The sequence below is a fragment of the Rhinolophus sinicus genome, chromosome 15 (genome assembly GCF_057876585.1).
Source record: "Rhinolophus sinicus isolate RSI-liver-muscle chromosome 15, RSI-T2T, whole genome shotgun sequence".
NCBI classification, from domain to species: Eukaryota; Metazoa; Chordata; class Mammalia; order Chiroptera; family Rhinolophidae; genus Rhinolophus; species Rhinolophus sinicus.
In genome coordinates, this window is record NC_142515.1 from 67,458,288 (window position 1) to 67,478,828 (window position 20,541).

The window sequence follows — 20,541 nt, forward strand, 5'->3', positions numbered from 1 at the left end:
CTCATTTGGCCAGTGTCAGCTTTAGCCATTACAGGTATTGCCATACCTGTAACCCTAGGGCTGGAATCCCTCCCTCACCGAGGGGGTGACTAGGAGGTGATTGTAATAAATAATTACAAAAGGATCAATTCACCAGAAAGACATAACAATCCCAAATGTGTATATACCAAACAAAGTTTCAAATATATGAAGCAACAATTGACAGAGTTAAAAGGATAGGTAAATCTGCCATTATACTTGTTGACTTCAATGTCTTCCTCTCGGCAACTGATAAAACTAGACAGAAAATCAGCAAAGATACAGAAGATTTGAACACAGTCAACCCATCAGAATCTAACTGACACATATAGAACACTCTACCCAACAGCAGCAGAATATACAATTTTTAAAGCACCCACAGCACATCTTCCAAGACACGGCCTATTCTGGTTAATAACACAAATCATAACAAATCTAAATGGTTTGAAATCATGAGTATGTTCTTAATACATAATGTAATTAAACTGGAAATCAATAACAGAAAGACAACAGGAAAATTTCTAAACATTTGGTAATTCAACAACACACTTCTAAATAATACATGGGTCAAAGAAAACACAAAAATGCATAGAAGTGAATGAAAATAAAAATACAATATGAAACTTTGTGGGGAACAGCAAAACAGTGCTGAGAGGGCAATTTACAGCACTAAACACTCACATTAGAAATGAGACAACTCTCAAACCAATAATCTAAGAAAAGTCCAATATAATTTAAAACAAGCAAAGAACAGAAATAATAAAGAGCATAAATCAACAAAACTGAAAACTAAAAACAGAAAAATCAATGAAACCAAAAGCTGGTTATTTTGGGGGCGAATCAACAAAATTAATAAACCTTACTGACAAAGATAAAAAGGGAGAAGACAGGGGCGGTGGCTCAGGCGGTTAGAGCTCCGTGCTCCTAACTCCGAAGGCTGCAGGTTCGATTCCCACATGGGCCAGTGGGCTCTCAACCACAAGGTTGCTAGTTCAATTCCTCGAATCCCGCAAGGGATGGTGGGCTCTGACCCCTGCAACTAAGATTGAACACAGCACCTTGAGCTGAGCTGCCTCCCGGATGGCTCAGTTGTTGGTTGGAGCACGGGCTCTCAACCACAAGGTTGCCAGTTCAATTCCTCGACTCCCGCAAGGGATGGTGGGCAGCGCCCCCTGCAACTAAAATTGAACACGGCACCTTGAGCTGAGCTGCCGCTGAGCTCCCAGATGGCTCAGTTGGTTGGAGCACGTCCTTTCAATCACAAGGTTGCCGTTTCGACTCTCACAAGGGATGGTGGGCTGTGCCCCCTGCAACTAGCAACGGCAACTGGACCTGGAGCTGAGCTGCGCCCTCCACAACTAAGACTGAAAGGACAACAACTTGACTTGGGGGAAAAAAAGGGAAAAGACACAAATCACAAATATCAAGAATGAAATCGGATTATCACAATAGATCCTGCAACCATTAAAAGGGTATTAAGAGACTACTATGAACATTACACTCAGAATACCCAACCTGGCCTCTTGGAGAAGGCACTTAATGGAACTTTCATCTCCGCAATAGGCCTTGAAATTCCTTGAAAACCATAACCTACCAAAATTTAGGCAAGATGGGATAGATAACCTAAAGTCCTATAACCAATAAAGAAATAAAATTTGTAATTATAATCTCCCCAAAAGGAAATCTCCATTCCTTGACAGTTTCACTGGAGAATTATACCAAACATTTAAAGAATTCATCCCAATTCTACACAATCTCTTCCAGAAAACAGAAAAATTTGGAAAACTTTCCAACTCAATTTATGAGGCCAGTAGTACTCTGCTACTAAAACCAGATGAATCAGTACAAACAAAACAAACAGTACTACAGACCAGTATCTTTCATGAACTTCAATGCAAAATTCTTTGACAAAATACTATCAAATGAAATTCAACAACATATAAAAAGCATTACATGCCATGACTAAGTGGGATTTATTCCAGGTAGGCGAGGCTGGTTCAACATTCAAAAATTAATCAATGTACCACTATATCAAAAGTGTGAATAAAATTCATGATATTATCAACTGACACTGAAAGGCTTTTGGACAAAATTCAACACCCATTCATGATTTAAAAAAACAAACAAACCAAAAACATCTCTCAGTACACTAGGAATAGAGCACATAAAGAGCATCTTACAGAAAAACCAAACTAACATCATACATAACAGTGAAAAACACTGGGAACAAGGCAGGATTTTCACTCTTAGTATTAGTCCTAGCCATTACAAGAAGAGAAAAACAACTTTAAAAATATAGAAAGACAGACACACAGGTTGAAAAGGAAGAAATAATAGTGTCTCTATTTGCAGCATCACAATTGTCTGTGTGGAATATCCTAAGTAATCTACAAGGAAAAAAAACCCTCCTAGAACAAGTGAGTTCAGCAGAATAAAAGGCAAACACACAAAAAATTCAATGAAGATGAAATCAAATTAATCAAAATAAAAGAAGCATAAACTTACCAAAAAATATTCCCCATCAGTATGCTGAAAATTACAGTGCTGAGAAAACACATGGAAAACTTAAAATAAATGGATAGACATACCATGTTCCTGGATTAGAATACTCAAAATAGTAAAGAGTCTCCCCAAATTGATCTATAGCTTTAATGTGACTTTTACCAAAATCCCAGCAGTTTCTTGCAGGCACAGACAAGCTTATTTTAAAATTTATATGCAAGGCCCTAGAACAGATAAACAACCTTAAAAAAGAATCCAGTGAGAGAAGTCACTCTACCTGATATTAATGTTTACTACATAATTACAGTAACTAAGATAGTTGGTATTGGTGGAGGGACATGAATGAATGAATGAATGAATGAATGAATGAATGAATGAAAGAAAGAAACAGAAAAACCCAGAAATTTCGACCTAAATGCTCAACTAATCTTTGACAGAGGTGCAAAAGTAATTCAATGCAATGAAAAGTGTTGGAAGAATTATGCATATACACCCACGGGCAAAAATATAAACTGTGATCTAAAACTCACACCTTACAAAAAAAATCAAAATAGATCACAGACATAAACAGAAAACAAAAAAGCTATAAAACTTTTAGAAAACAACATAGGAGAAAATCTTTAGGATCTAGGAATAGGAAATAGTTCCTAGACTTGACACCAACTACACAATTCCTAAAACAAAAAAGTGATAAATTGGACCTCATCAAAATTAAAAACTTTTGCTCTCTGAAAGGCCCTATTAAGAAAATGAAGACAAACTATAGGAGAAAATATCTGCAGACCACATATCACTGCAAACAAACAATGGAATAAAATATATAAAGAACTCTCAATATTCAACAGTAAAAAAACAAAGAAACAAACAAACAAAAACTATCAAATTAGGAAAAGGAAAAAACACATCCACAGGTATTTTACCAAAGAATACACACGGATGGCAAATAAGCACATGCAAAAAGCTCAACATCACTAGCCAGTAGGGAAATATGCAACGAAACCACACACACACCCCTGCTGTCATCTAAGCTCCACATTTAACGGCCATTAATACCCCCAAGCACGTCTCCTTCCCCTCCGTGCTCTCTCAAGCTGTATCTGAACTAGCCTGGGAAGTTTGCCCTGCTCTCCCCAGAAAGCCTCGTTATGTGAGTCCACATCCTCTTGATGCAGGTGTGATGTCATTTGTCTCAATATCTAAACCAAATTTGGGGTAGGAGGTCTATTAGTATAATAAATTACATCAACAAGTTTAATAAGGAAAACACACAGTAACTCAAGAGATGACAAAAAGGCATTAAAAATTAGTCAAAACTATCAAATTCCTATGAATAATAATAATATATGGTGACGCACAAAACTATAATTAGAGATAGAAAAGATTTAAACAGGTAGAATGTGTCCCTGGAGAGAACTGAATACTGCATAAAATTTCAATTATTCCTGAAGCAATTTTTCAGTTTAATGTAATACCAATTAAAAAACAAAATATGTTTTATAATTTACCAAAGTTGTTTTCAAAGTTAATTTGGACCACTGCTGACCTATGAACTGTCAAAACTAAAAACAAGTGATAATATTCAGTTTTGGTCAAGATACAGGGAAAACTGTTCTTATATGCTGTCGTAGGTAGGTATATGAAATTCAGGACATTTGTCTAGGGCAGCTTAAATTCAGAATTAAAATGTAAATATTCTTTGACAAAGTAATTCCATTTCTAAAAATCTGCTCTACAGAAATATTCCCACAAAATATAAGGATGTTCACTGTGACTTTATTTTTAAGAATAAAAAACTGAACAAAAACTGAATGATACTCAATGTTCCCTAAGTAATGGCACATCCACACAACACACAGCCATTAAAAGGAATGAGGTTGTTCCAAATACGTTGACACACAGGATGTCTATGTCACATGTATTCAAGTAAAACAAGCATGCTATAGAACATGTTAGGTTAAACAGCATTTTTATAGAAACAAAAATGATACCACAGTGACTACACCTCCACAAGCTGGGAGTGGCAGGGAAGGAGGACTCAGCAATTCTGTCCTTTCTACATTCCCATATTTAAAGCTTTTGTGTTTGAATAACTTGCAAGTGTTGCTGTTACTTTTATTTAAACAAAAATATAAAAATTAAATAGAAGTTAATCTAAAAGACCAGGTGTGAATGTGAAGGAAATTAAGAAAATAGAAAAGGAGGTGAGTTGCCTTAGATTTCAAAAGGTATCATAAAGATTTAACAGAGACAATACTAGGATAATAGCATGAGAATCACAATAAGAATCACCCAATAGTGCAGATGACCTTATAACTGACGCTGATATATGTACACATCTATAGGTGCACGCACATGCACACACACAGTAAGAATGCATCATAAACCAACATTATCGAACCAACAGTGATAGAAAAATGATGATCTGCAAATAAAACGAAGTTGATTCTTACTTAAGTTCCAGATGGAATCAAGTTAAATGTACAAAATCAAAGTATAAAAACAATTCTAGGGATCGTCATACAAGATTTAAGTGCTTCAGTGACTGTGCTATGAGGGTTCATTCAAGGGCCTGGAGTTGGCCTGAGCTCTTTGGCTAAAGCTCCCTGAAGACAAGCACCCTTGGTCAACACATGGATCAGAATAGATAGCCAGTGTTGCTTTAGAACCAGGGATTCGGGGAGTTTGGGGGCCGTTTGCTCCAGGAGCACTGTTTATTGAGAATGAGATGAAGGAGGTGAGACAAGAGGCCTCTTGAGAGAAGCAACAGGAAAACACTGGGCAGGACTGCTGGGCTTGCTGGTTCCTGGTGTTCAATGGAAGTGCGCCCTGCCAACGGCCCTCCCTGAGGAAGAAGGCTACAGCTACGCCTGACCTCTGCAGACCCTGGCCTGTGTGGCAGCCTGTACTGATGCTGCTAGATTGCATCCTTTTCCTGTAGATTTGAAAGTCCTGTCATTTTGGGATGTGTAATTTTTAGTAATGGAAACCTATAAAAATGCCCCAGCTCTTGCAATAATGCAAAAGGAAATGTCTATAGAAAAAATAAAAGTAATGAAATCTCACCAAAAAGATTGATAGAACTAACTACACAATATTTTTAAATGTATGGTTCCTGTAATACTAAACAAAACTTTAAATTAAATCATAAAAAGCATGAAAACACATGAAACAAATGAAGGATAAATATCCTTGAGAGATTAAGTTTATAAATCAGTAAAAAAAATATTAACATACCATCAGAAAAACGCACAAAGGACATAATGAATTCACAAAAGAAATGCCATAGCCAACACCCCTTAAATATTCTCACTTACATTTAATCAAAAAATGTCAGTTACAAATACAAGAAACCATTTTATCTATCAAATTGGAAAAAAAACATTTTTTATGGGCAGCACTAAATACTGAATAAAAGCAATAAACTGATAAGGACCAAGCAGCACTGCTCAGAACATAATTAGAAGGACTTTCTGAAAAACTTCTTGGCAACTGTGGCACATAAAAATAACAATTCTTTTATGAATTTATCTTATGAAAATAAAAAATCAGATCCAAGAGTTATTCAAGGTGGTCCAGTGCAGTTATTTATAATATGGACAAAGCAAACTGCTTATATGTCAAACAATAAAACTATAAATTGAATTTTAATATGATAGAACACTTAAATCATAAACAGGAAATCTTAAAAAAAAAACGTAATGACACAATTTACATAAAATATGATTATAACTAGAAAAGTTTATATATACATATATATAAAATTTTTTAATTACAGGAAGGAAATACCTCAAAAGGTTAACAAAAGTAGAGTTTATGGTATCATAGTAACTTTTTATTCTAAATGTTCTACAATGCATACTACTTTTATCATTAAAAATATATAAATGTTATTTGAGTACATTTTTCACACACAAAAAATTGACTTTTAACAAATACATGATAAAATTTATGGAAAACTTCCACTTTTCTTCAAGGTCTGTATCTAATAAGTCAGTTAACCAAGGGTGGAAAATAAGATCACCATGAAAGAAGAACCAGAATATTACCCATAACTCCTGTCAGAGTTCCCCAAAGCATTTCACAATTGACTCTTATTTTCAACTATCAAAGATGTGGAAGAAAATAAAGTATAGAGAAGGCAGTCTTCTCTCAACAATACAGTCCTTTACTTACCATCTTCTGCTAAGATCTTGGCTGCATCTTTATCCTCTTCCCACTTCCCAGTCACGAAGCAATCTCTGATGCTGTTCATAACCTTACACAGAAAAGCCGGCACTTAATTGACAGTGGACAAGGAGAGCGCTACCAGCTCACTGACCTCATATATAAATGGGTCTTTACCAATTCAACTGATTTGCAAAGCATATTAGTATTAAGGCAATACAGTTAGACAGCAGCATTTTCAGAAAGCTGATATTACTATTTGCTACTCCAGACTTCTCTTGGCTGTTTGAAAACTTAATTCCTTTGACCAATGATACTATTCTGACAAAAACAAGATGTCTTGCATGAGCACAGTCGTGTGAAGAGGACTGATGGTGTCCCTGTGTCGGATCTGCTCAGTCGTCTGCTGCGCACATGCAGCGGATGCTGGTTGCACCTGACCTAAGACAGCACATGTCACGCACTGCCAAGGGCACAACAGCACACTTACAGAAATCGTAGTGGTCCTGTCTTTCACCTGAGTCACATTTTGGTTATGAATCACGTTTTTCACACACAACCTCACTCTCAAAGGGTAGCCTTGGGGCTAGCATGATTACAATGGATGCAAAAGCACACATGTTCATTTACTCACTCCTTTATGTCTGCTGTCACTCAGTGAACACTTCCTGAACACTTACTCTACGCCAAGAAGCTCTGTAAGGACTGTTTCCAGGAGATCCTAATTTCATGAAGCTTAAAAATCAACTCAGGAGAACCAAAGGCCAAACAAATAAAATACATAAATAAATAAAACCTCTATGACAAAAGCACTCAACAAACTAGGAATAGAAGGAAACTGCCTCAACATGACAAAAGGCATCCATTAAAAAAACCCACAATTGGCATCATATATAATGGTGAAAGAAAGAAAGCTTTTCTCCTAAGATCAGGAATAGGACAAGGATGCCTGCTTTTACTTCTGTTCAACATTGTATTAGTTGTTCTAGCCAGGGATACTAGGCAAGAAATTGAAAGCACCTAGTTTAGAAAGGAAAATTATATCTATTCACAGATGGTAAGATCTGGTATATAGAAAATCCTAAGGAATCCACTGAAAAACAATCAGCACTAATAAATGAGTTCAGCAAGGTTGTAAGATACTAGATTAATATACAACAATTAACTTGATTTCTATACACTAGCAATGAACAATTCAAAAATGAAACTGAGAAAATGATTCCTTTTATAATAGCACCAAAAAGAATAAAATGCTAGGAATAAACTCAACAAAGAAGTACAAAGCTTATACTCAGATAACTACAAAATATTCTTGAAAGAAATTAAAGATCTAAATAAATGGAAATGTATCCCATGTTAATGGATCAGAAGACTTAAAATTGTTAAGCTATCAGTACTATTCAAAGTGACCTACAGACAATGCAATCCCTATCAGAATCCCAGCTGGCTTCTTTGTAGAAATGGAAAAGCTGCTCTTAAAATACAGAAAACTCAAAAGATCCAGAATAGACAAAACAATCTTGAAAAAGAAGAACAAAGTCGGAGGATTCACACTTATCAATTTCAAGACTTGCTACCAAGCAATGGTAATCAAAACACTATTGTGCTGGTGTAAGAAAGACATAGAGACTGATGGAATACAATTAAGAATCCATAAATAAAACCATGTATCTATGGCCAAGTGATTTTTCTGCCCAGGGTGCCAAGACAATGCAATTGGGGAAAGAATAGTCTTTTCAACAAATAGTGCTAGGACAACTGGAGCTCCACATGCAAAAGAACGGAGTTGGAGTCATCTCACACCAAATACAAAAATTAACTCAAAATAGACCAAAGACTTAAATGAAAGAGCTAAATTATAAAACTCTTAGACAAAAACACAGGAGTAAAACTTTATGATGTTGGATTTGGCAATGGTTTCTTGGATATGATACTAAACACAAACAAAAAAGTATAGACTGGGACTTCATCAAAATTTAAAACATGTGCTTCAAAGGGCACAGAAAAGACAAACTACAGAATGAAAGAAAATATTTGTAAATCATATACCTGATAAGGAACTTCTATTCTGAATATATAAACTACTCTTACAACTCAATAATAAAAAGAAAACCCAATTTTTAAAACGGGAAAATGTAACAAATAGACATAACTTCAAATAATACATACAAATGGACAATAAGCACACGAAAAGATGCCTGACAATCATTAGCTATCAGGGAAAGGCAAATAGAAACCATAATGAGATACCACTTCATACCCCTAGGATGGCTATAATTAAAAAAAGAACAGAAAAACAGATAATAATAAGTCTTGGTGAGGATGTGGAGAAATCAGAAGCCACACACACTGCTGGTAGGAACGTAAAATGGTATAGCCACTTTTGAAAAGAGAAACAGGAAAACATATACGGAAAAAAACTTTAACTGTTTTCAGTAATATTAATAGCAATGTGTAATGTTATGCTGACATTATTTTATGTGTAACATATTGGATAAAGCAAATTTTGTAACTTCTTCATCTTCAGAGTCAAACAGGAGATTAACTGTCCAATGGAAAAACAGTTGATACTTTTGCCGGCTTCCGGAAAAATGGCGGTGTGAGGTGAGCCTCTGTAAAGCTCCCCTGGAATTTACAACGAATTGAACAACAGAAACTCCACAAAGGACTCCCTGCACAGCAGACAGGCAAGACAAAGAGGCCCACTACCGAAATCACCTACAGGTGGGAGATTCGTGCGAGTGGGGGGAGGAGGAAAGGGAGAAGTGCAGAGACGGAGCCGTGGGCACAGGACGCAGACCTAGCTCAGTGCTCCGAGCTCGCTGCTTCCCGGAACTACCGCAGCTGCGGGAGAGGGAAGAACCCGGACTGCTAGGGCTCCGCTTATGGCCCACAGGGCTGAGGGGGCAGCATAAAACACGGCTGAACCCAACGTTCATGGCACAGACCTCGGAGAAAAGACTGAGGGAAGAAAGCTGAAAACGGTGGTTTAAGCCCTCACTGCCACAGAGAACAGAAGCCTTAGGCACTGAGACTAGCCGCCCCCTCCCTACCCTGCAAGAGCTCGCCCCGTCCCCCCCTGCCCAGTGCTAGAAACGGAACAGTAGCAGTGTCAGAGCAAGAGAACAGAATACTTGCAGTTCTAAAAACTGGGGTACGCAGACACAGATTCACAGCCCAACTAGTTCTGGCTAAAGGGAGGGAGCTGTAGAAGCAGGACCGGCTGTGGTGGTGGTCGCTGCCATTGCTCTGGGCCAATTCTCACAACTCACCCTGCCCTGGCCCCACCTATCTGGGCGGATCCCTGCAGGAGTAAACAGAGCTGCTGAAACATAAGGGCTCTGAATCTGGAGCTGGAAGAGCTTTGGAATATCAAAAGCTCTCCGCATACCCACCGGGACACTGCGCCCTGTGACCTAGACGAACTATTAACAGAGGAGAAACCCGTCTCCCAGGGAATCCCCCCATTGTGTGAGAAGCTGGAATAGTGCAGAGAAAACATAGCACTACCGTGTGGGAGAAGAAAAATAAGCTGCAGTTGCAGAAAAAATAAAATATTCTACCAACAAGTACTGGAAAACAAAGAAAGACTGCTTCCTATCAACCTGTTGCAGAAGCCACTCCTGTAGATGTCTAAGAAGAGAAACAGTAAACCAGTAATCGCCATGAATAACCAAGGCAACAAGATAGCTCAGAAAGAAAGTGAAAAATCTCCAGAAGAGGCACTTAAAGATACAGAAATATGTGACTTAAATGACAGAGAATTCAAGATTGCAGTTCTGAAAAAACTCAACGAGATACAAGAAAACACAGATAGGCAGTTAAATGAACTCAGAAACACAATCAAAGAACAACATGAGCATTTTACGAAAGAGGCTGAAATTTTAAAAAAGAACCAAACAGAATTTCTGGAGATTAAGAACTCAATAGAAGAAATTAAGAATGAAATAACCAGCATAGGTAGTAGAGTTGACCAGATGGAGGAAAGAATCAGTGACATCGAAGATAGAAACCTGGAAATGACACAGATGGAAGAAGAAAGAGACTTGAGACTTCAAAGAAATGAAAGAACTCTACAAGAACTTTCTGACTCCATCAGAAAGAGCAATATAAGAATGGGCATAACAGAAGGAGAAGAAAGAGAGAAGGGAACAGAGAATATATTCAAACAAATTGTTGATGAGAACTTCCCAAACTTGTGGACAGAACTGGACCCTCGAATCCAAGAAGCAAATAGAACACCTAGTTACCTCAATCCCTACAGGTCTTCTCCAAGGCACATTGTATTGAAGCTGTCTAAAATCAACGACAAAGACAGAATCCTCAAGGCAGCCAGGGAAAAGAAGACGGTAACTTACAAAGGAAAGCCCATTAGATTATCATCAGATTTTTCAGCAGAAACTCTACAAGCCAGGAGGGAGTGGAACCAAATATTCAAACTATTGAAAGAGAGAAATCATGAGCCAAGAATAATATATCCAGCAAAGTTATCCTTTAGATATGAAGGAGGAATAAAGACCTTTCCAGACATACAGAAGCTGAGGGAATTTTCTAATACACGACCTGCACTACAAGAAATACTAAAGGAGGCTATTCGACCACCATCAACAGGGACAATTTGTGGCAACCAAAACTCAAAAAGGGGGAGAGTAAAGGCCTGAACCGGAATATGGGAATGGAAAATGTAGACATGCTGAAGAAAATGGAATACTCTAAATATCAAACTTTCTTTTACATAAACTTAAGGGTAACCACTCAAAAAAAATCCAGAACTGAAATATATACTGTAATAAAAGAAGAAACAGAGGGAAACATCATAGAATACCACCACACAGAAATAACAGACCACAACAAAAAGACAAAGAAACAATGGAGACACAGCCTTACCAGAAAACTAAAGATAGAATGACTGGAAATCCTCACATATCAATAATCACCCTAAATGTAAATGGACTGAACTCACCAATAAAAAGGCACAGAGTAGCAGATTGGATCAAAAAACTAAACCCAACCATATGCTGTCTCCAAGAGACACATCTCAGCTACAAGGACAAGCATAGACTCAAAGTGAAAGGGTGGAAATTGACACTCCAAGCAAATGGTACCCAGAGAAAATCAGGTGTAGCCATAATGATATCAGATGAAACAGACTTCAAGGTGAAAAAGATAACAAGAGACAAAGATGGGCATTTCATAATGGTGAAGGGGACTGTACAACAAGAAGACATAACAGTCATCAATATTTATGCCCCCAGTCAGGAAGCACAGAAATATACCAAGCAACTACTAACGGAACTAAAGGGAGAAATTGACCAAAACACAATTATACTAGGGGACTTAAATACATCATTGACAGCTATGGATAGATCATCCAAACAGAAAATAAATAACGAAATAGTAGCCCTAAATGACACATTAGATGAAATGGACATAATTGACATTTATAGAGCACTTCATCCTAAAACATCAGCCTATACATTCTTTTCTAGTGTACACGGAACATTCTCAAGGATAGACCATATATTGGGACATAAAATCAGTCTCAACAAATTTAAGAAGATTGAAATCATACCAAGCATATTCTCTGATCACAAGGCTTTGAAATTGACTATCAACTGCAAAAAGAAAGCGGGAAAAAACACAAATACATGGAGATTAAACAACATTCTTTTAAAGAACGACTGGGTCAAAGAAGATATTAGAGAGATCAAAAGATACCTAAATCCAATTGAACTTCTAGATGAGCTGTCCACAGGGTAGCTATTTAAATAACCACGAGGTGGTTATTTAAATTCTAATTAAGATTAAATAAAACTTAAATTAAAAATTTAGTTCTGGCTCATATTTAAAGTGCTCAATAGCCACAAGCAGCTGTACCGAACAGCTCACATGTGTAGTCATCTCCATCATCAGGAGTGGTATTGCTAGTGCTCTGTACTGATCTACAGAAAACAGAGGACAGAGGAGTCTGATATACTGCACAAAGGGATGCAATGGAATCCACGAAATCCAGAATATGAGAAAGTCTCTACACCAAATATTTGAATTTTTAAACAAATTAAATACAAGGGATGAAAAAAAGATAGGCGGAGAAGAGGATTATATAATTAAAGATTTAAAAGGCACAGCAAAAAACAAATCCCCAAAAACCTGGTAAAAATAAACGATGCTGTTTATTAATGCAATCTTGAAGGGTGAAATTATGAAAAAGAAAATAATCACTGTAATGTAACAGTCTTGGCTCCTTCTGCAGGGAGGGAGAGGACTAAAACTAGTACGGACACATGATGGGTACAGGGTACTCACCTGGTAACCCATTAAGTTAAACAACTGTTTTATATGGTCTTCTAAAATCTGTATTAAATGTCACCATAAAAAACGGTTACATACAATTTCATAAAATGAGTAAGTGCTACTCAGTGAACTAAAATAGGTAATGTGATAGTGACTAGACCTCTCTGAGGAGTGACACTTAAGCTAAACTAAATGATCAAAAGAAGCCAGCCTTGGGAAGAGCAGAAGAACATTCCAGAAGAGAAAACAGAGGGGCAAGAAGTCTAAGATGCGATTAAGCCTGGCAAATTTAAGAACTGAATCAATTCCAGTGTGACTGTGTAGTGGTGACCAGAGAAGAAAATTTAACAGTGTTGTAGATTTGTTTACAAATAGCAGAAATTATAAATGCTAACTCAGGGACACTAGGTTTATCCTAATACAAAACAATTTTTTAAATGTATAAGACTTATGTGCAATGCTTCAAACTAAAGATTGACACTACTCTCCACACTAAAACTTGAACATTTTCCTCTCCTCCACAACATGTGCACATGGTCTGACTAAACTCAGAACATGTTGTTGCTAAGGATGCATGAGATATCCACTCCAATATCTAGGAAAATACCCTGTTACCTTATTAAAATAAGAAGCTAATACAACAGATAGGCAATATTGAAATCACATGATCTTTGAGAACAATTGTCTAATTCTCTCATAAATCACACATGCTATTCATAGTCAGCCTTACCTCCTCTAAATCCCAGTCATGGGGCGTCCCCACGTGAAACCTGGAGCAGTCCAAAGAGTCAGCCTTGTGCTTACTCTCTCTGGCAGGCTGGCTGACACGAAATAACCCTCCAAGTTCTTCCCGGGTATCACCATCTTCTTCATTATCCTCTGTCACTAAAGACACCACCATGATGGAAAAGTGAGAACAAATCTGCACTCTAGGGGACATGGGACCTAGAGCCCCTGCCTGGGGTAGGTATGGTGTTCCCCTGAGCACATCAGCCACAGAAGAGCCAGGAAACTTCTGCTCAACATTTCTGGAGGACTTCTGCCCTCCTTCAAGGCAGCCACAAAGAGTCCATTGAGGAGGGGGAATACTGGGGGCTGGGAAGGGAAGGGACATACTTATAGGCTGAGCTTTCAATTATAAAGTTTCTCTGGAAGAATGTTGAGTCTCTAATCACTAAGAGTACTTAGTCAAAACCTGAACAGAAATGAGTACTCACCACCTCTGATTCGACTTCCTAGCTCACATATACTCCTTTGGCTTTGCTCCTACTCATGTAGTAATTGGGAACCACAATATAAAGGCCATCACTTTGTATTTTTCTGGCACTAAATTCTACCAAGAAATTCTCATGCAGGACTTTGTAGAGGGGGCACAAAACAACATAATGGAGAGTATTCTCATTAAAAGTTTTATGGCAAACCCATATATCTATCTCATGCGACCAATTTATGGTCTTCATGAGCTGATGATTAGAAACATGTACCAAATGTAAACTCTAACAGCCAGAAATATCTATGAGTATCACAAGTACCACTCAAATCTTCCAACCAATTTCCTCATCTCCTTTTTAGAAAATAATCTCAGAAACTAAAATGCATCCAGACATGAACCAGAGCTCTTTTACCTATCCCATAGATGATCTTCTGAAGATTTGGAGTTGCTTTCTGCTGCCTCAGAAAGGCCTCAGCTGCCTTCCTGGAAAGGTCTTCCTTCCACTTGAGGGCACCTGAAAGGACAATGCCAACATTAGTGAAGTCAGTTTATCTGTCGTCTCTGCTTCAAGCTCACTGCTCATTCATCCTGAAATCCTTTTATGAGGTGCAATATTTGAACAGTTAACAATACCCAAAACAGCAGATCCCCAAATGTCGACATTCTACTTGTAGAACATTTTCAGTGCCGAGTTTATAATAGCAATTGAATTAAATTGTAGCATACCTGAAGTTCCTATGGAAAAATTGTTTTCTTCCTTGTAATCTTCTTCCTCTTTGAGTAAGTCTTCCACATCACTGGTCTCATCAATTAAGTTCTTTGACCCCAGTTTCTGACCACTGACCGCTGCAAAAGGCTTTCGAAACTTTTTCCTAACAACCTCTTCGTTTTCTGAATCCTCTTCCTCTGTACTGAGAGAGGAGCTTTCTTCAGATTCATCTTCAGATGCAAATGCCTCTTCAGCTGTGCAATGACCTGAATCGGAAATAGTGACGGTTGCTTGTTTCATTGTTTTCTCCACATTCAAGCTGCCACTCAAGCCATTACTTTGTAAAAGACCTGCTTTGCCGCCTCCTTCTACAGCCTTAGCTTCTAAAGCATGCCTCTCTCCTTCCACACTGGATTCCTCTTCCTCACTGCTTTCATCAGCCTCCTCTGCTTCTCCTTCACCCTCGGAGCTCTTCTCAAGGTCATCATCACTGTCAGCAAACGCTGGCAAATCCACCTCAGCGTCTTCTTCCACCTCCTTGAGTCTCTGCCGTTTGACACCTCTGCTAGTCACATACACCTTATCAGAGACTTCAGCATCTCCTCCCTCCTCTGTTTCCTCATCACTAGAGCTATTCTTCAGTTTGTCACCTTCAGACATTTCGTCATCATCACTATCTCCAGACTCATCTTCTTCATCTCCAAAAATGGCTTTCCGACGTACTCGACCAGTTTTCAAATGCACATGCTTTTCCTCTTTTGGCATCCACAGCCTACATTACCAAGTAAATGCAAAATAATTCAATTTGTACGACAATCCACTAATCTAGAAATGGCAAGTCAATAAACATGCAAAGAAATAGAAAATGTCAAGGGATGGTTTTAAATCGCATAGCCTAGGAAGTAATGATTTGATAAATACCGGAATAGTTAATAAGCAAACTCATGCACAGTTCCCTAACAACACTCTTCAAAAGAACTTAAGAGAATAAAGAGATAACTAAAAGCAGAAGTGAATGTTTAACAAATCTTTTAGAAGACTGATCATTTCCAAGCTTGAAACAGATGACCCTTAGAGAAATGGCTGACTCCAGGTTCAAGGCAGAGAAAGTACAAAGTAAACCAAGAACGTCCTCTTGTGCCAGAAAGCCAGTACTGCTCAAACACCACAGGAATGTGCCAAAAGGACACAGGAGACACACTGAAAGGACAACATAGGCATCAGAAAGAATAATGATAGGAAATGGGACAACTGGAATAAACAAAAGTCCATTAGTCAATAGTGATACTAAAATAAGGGGTGGAAGTGAAAGCTCCTTGTTAAAGAATGCCAGCTAACAAATGTACAAGAGTAATAGATTAAGAATATTGCCATTTTCAAGTCACCAATGCAATACTTGATAAAGAATCATCATCGAGATGCTAAAACCACGGGATGAAATAAATTATGAAGCTATTTAATATAGCAGTTTATATAAAAGTGTGAAAAAAGCAATCAGGAAAGTACTGAAAATTGTACTGAAAGAGAAAGGACAGGTTAGAATACATCCATAAAAACAAAATTATGAGTATTAAAAATGACTGTATAGAAAAAGGAAATGCTCGCAATATATAGAAATTTTACATGTATTATGATTGTAACTACGTTAGAAAAGGTATCCGTGGACAAGAATGAATAGAGGAATACTCAAAAAATTAACACTGATCATAGCAAGCATTTTTTACTGAATACTTGTCATCTGCATCATGCTAAACAGTTTATGTACACTACTATATTCAATCATCAAAACTCCTATAAGATATTAGGAAATTGAAGCTTAGAGAGAGGATTTCCCCAAACTAGTATACCTATTGCACTCAACTACCATGCTATACGATCTATTAGCTAGAGGGCAGCAGATGATTTTTTTCCTTTACTTGTATATATTTGTAATAAATTATAAACTAGATAATCTCAATCATTTTCAGACAGATTTTTAGTGGGAGTCATAAATTACTACAACAAAACCAAAACACCCACTATGTACAAGGCATACAAAGTCCCAACCGAGACTGAAAATAATTCAGATAAGCCAGATATTAGAAGTGGACCCACAGGAGATACTACAAAACAACCAGAGTAAAACTCTTAGACACAAGGTCTATGGCTCTGGAGAGCCATCTGAACAAGCTCCCCGACGCTGCCTATGCCACTGTTGTGACCACTAAAAGAAAGCCAAGTGGCCTCAGGTCTCCTAAGTAAAAAACAACCTATGGAAAAGGTTTTGTGAGGAATACAGCTGAGGAATACTGTGAGTCTGTTAAAAACTGAATTCTGCATATTATTTCAAGAATATTTCTGTGTGACGTCACCTAAGTGAAGAGCCCTCAGAGACATAAACATGTACAAAGCAGGGGGCCAGACCGGTGGCTCAGGTAGTTGGAGCTCCGTGCTCCTAACACCGAAGACTGCCTATTCGATTCCCACATGGGCCAGTGCGCTCTCAACCACAAGGTTGCCAGTTTGGTTCCTCGAGTTCCACAAGGGATGGTGGGCTGCGCCCCCTGCAACTAAGATTGAACAAGGCACCTTGAGCTGAGCTGTTGCTGAGCTCCCAGATGGCTCAGTTGGTTGGAGCGCATCCTCTCAATCACAAGGTTGCTGGTTCAACTCTCACCAGGGACGGTGGGCTGCGCCCCCTGCAACTAACAACGGCAACTGGACCTGGAGCTGAGCTGTGCCCTCCACAACTAAGACTGAAAGGACAACAACTTGACTTGGAAAAAGCCCTGAAAGTACACACTGTTCCCCAATAAAGTCCTGTTCCCCTTCCCCAATAAAAAAAAAAAAAAAAAAAAAAAAAAAAAAACATACATAAAGCAAAGCTAAACAAAACCTGGAATGACCAAAGTGTGCTATGATGGCAGTTATAGGTAATATAATCTTCTTACACAATATTTTTAATCAAAAATAGAAAAATAGCAAACTTACCCTTGATTATCTATATCCTCTGACCCCAGAGCTTTGGAATCAGAAAAAAGTGTCACTCTGCTTGAAGCCATCTTGGCATCAATAGTGGAATGGGTGGAAATGAGACTCTGGACCAGTTCATGGGTGGGCCTAGCCTCGCCCTGTAAAGGTCACCAAGAAAGGGAAAGTGAGGAATGCAGAAGGATTCTGAAGCCACACTGCTGTCCATTATTTTCTCAAAATTACCCTTAAACATAGTGCCTGAGAACCCTTCTAACTGCCTCAAAAAATAAAACAAAATTCTTACAACAAAGCCTAAAATTGATCTCTGTCTTCATTAAACTTTTCCAAAGTTCATAGAATATACAATCTGATAACCTAAATGCTTAGCTCGAAAAACCTTAGGTGCCAAAGCTACAGAAAGCACTTAGCCCAATAATATCCCTTTCAAGAGAATAAAAGAATAAAAATCTAGAGTCCATTTAAAAAAAACCTGCTCCTTTTTGATTCAAAAATTTCACTTCAAGGAATTTACTGCATAGAAAGATCCCACCCAGTGAGCAGAGCTACATGGGCAAGGGTGCTTGCTGCAGACCAGCACTGTTCAGACCAGGAGAAACAGGGTGAGCCCCTCAGCGTTCCAAAGGTTGCTCAGTAAATGAGGTTTGTCCATACCATGAAGTAGTGCACAGCTGTACACGGATGGAAGCAGGTCCACAAATACTAACAGGGAGCAATGCAACCGTACATTCTTAGATGCCCCCAGAAGGTGCAAAAGCATTTATAGTTGGATTTCATGTAACAAATAATACTTCTCTCTCACACACACAAATACCACATGTATAGTATTTACACATAATATATAATAATCTAAACATATATAATATAACCTAAAAAATTATGTATATGTTTAGAAATAAACAGAAATAAAAGAAAAAGACCAGAGAAGCTAGAAAACCCTGATTTTGTGTAAAGAGAGAATCCAGGTGCCAAGTGCTTGCAATGCTCGTGCTGGGAGACCTGGGCTTGATCTCTGTGCATCCCGGCAGCATGGGGGGGGGGGGGGGGACGGTGGAGGACGTAACTTTTACTTTCTGTTCAGTGCAATTAGGTGTTCTGCATATTTACATTATCACTGTGGCCTTTCTCAGAAATATGAACAGAGACAAAAAACTTCAGTAAATAAAAGCTGATTATATTACTTCCTGTAACTGCCTTCTCACCGATTCCTGGAAGCCATGGCTGCCACCAAGGTCGACATAGACAGCATCTTTGTCATACAGCACCCCACCGACTCCAGAGAGAGGTGCATAAACCAACTTCTCCTTTTCATTTAAACAGCGCTTCTTCTGTTGTTCAGGAAGGGCACAGGGGTCCGGAAGAAAACTGACGTCACTCAGAGCAAAGTCTCCTACACCTGGAGGACAGAGGCAGGAAGATGGCTTCAGCTGACAAGTCTATCAACTGGCGGCAGAAATGGCCCAGTCAGAAGGCTCACCCACGACAAGGGTCTCATCTGACATGGTACTGCGCCTCTCTAGCTAAACAGCACAATGGGAGCAGGGGACTGGCCAGCTCAATACCTCTGCTGCCAACACAATGTTGTGCTACTCTAAAAACCCCAGCAAGGTGGCCCATCTGCGCTGGCCATTTTTCAGTTTTCCCAAGAGTTCTACAAATACAAGACATTTTACAACAAAAGGATACCTGGCATGTGAATTTGGCTTTTATTTTTCAAGTGTGCTCCTCTTAAATAACCATAAAAAGACACTCTTCGATCACACTTGATATTTGTTCGGATATCTTCTGGGTTTGTCAAATCTTCCATCCTAGACAAATAAAACCCAATCATATGGCAGAAATGAATGCCAAAGTTCCTGTACCTCCCTTCACGTCTCAATAATTCATCACATTCACTAGTTCACCAAACATGTTTGGAAAATTACAGAAAAAAACAGAAAAAGGAAGCATGGTTCACCACCTACCAAAGGAAAAGGAGCAAACATGGCTGCATCGCTCTTAGGGTCTATGTGATATATATTCCAGAAGTAAGACATCAGAGTGGGAAATGCATGCATCTGGGTCAGGGAAAAGTATAGAACATGTCCAGAAAAACCCTTTATAGAGGAGGATTAAGCTTTGATCTGGGTTTTTAGTGTAGCTTGGGTTTTGGAAGGTGGAAAAAGGGTCTTCCAGGATGAGAAAAAAATATGAGAAAAAGTATAAAGGAAGGAAAGCACAGGACAAACACTTTTGAGTGACTGGAGCACCATGGCCCAAATTAAGGCTGGAAAAGCAGGATGGGGCCACATCCTGTAGCCTTAAACGCTTTGAAGTCCTTACATGTTTCTGGACAGTTCATACGGTATTCCCACAACACAGCATCTTTAAGTAATGATACAAAAAAGTAGGTATCTCCACAAATCACCTTTCTCCCCCCACTATTCAAAAATAAGCATAAAATAAGCTCTATTACTGTGCTTTTTTTAACCTTCTTAGCTTTGAAATAGATGGGCAAGAAAGAAAAATATGTACATTTCCTTTTTTACCTGTCTGCCAGGATATAAGGGTGAGAGGTTTGCCATGTAAGCGGCCTAAACTTCATAACTGTAATAAAACGGCCTAGATTGTGAATTTCTTGGTTTTGATATTCTCCATGTACCATTCCAGAAAGATAGAACAGCTTGGCACC

At 38.4% G+C, this 20,541-nt stretch overlaps 1 protein-coding gene across 4 annotated transcripts in view; it reads right to left on the reverse strand.

Moving 5' to 3' along the window:
• The window catches only part of BMS1 (BMS1 ribosome biogenesis factor), a 50,421-nt gene that overhangs the window by 20,420 nt on the left and 9,460 nt on the right, over positions 1 to 20,541 (reverse strand). For all 4 annotated transcript variants that reach the window (XM_019719110.3, XM_019719109.3, XM_074337327.2 and 1 more), the window contains 8 exons: positions 20,399 to 20,541; positions 19,557 to 19,678; positions 19,073 to 19,266; positions 17,871 to 18,010; positions 14,918 to 15,672; positions 14,604 to 14,705; positions 13,709 to 13,863; positions 6,694 to 6,775 (listed from right to left, as the gene is read on the reverse strand). In XM_019719110.3, coding sequence (XP_019574669.2) covers positions 6,694 to 6,775; positions 13,709 to 13,863; positions 14,604 to 14,705; positions 14,918 to 15,672; positions 17,871 to 18,010; positions 19,073 to 19,266; positions 19,557 to 19,678; positions 20,399 to 20,541 — 1,693 coding nt within the window. The remainder of the gene's footprint in view (positions 1 to 6,693; positions 6,776 to 13,708; positions 13,864 to 14,603; positions 14,706 to 14,917; positions 15,673 to 17,870; positions 18,011 to 19,072; positions 19,267 to 19,556; positions 19,679 to 20,398) is intronic.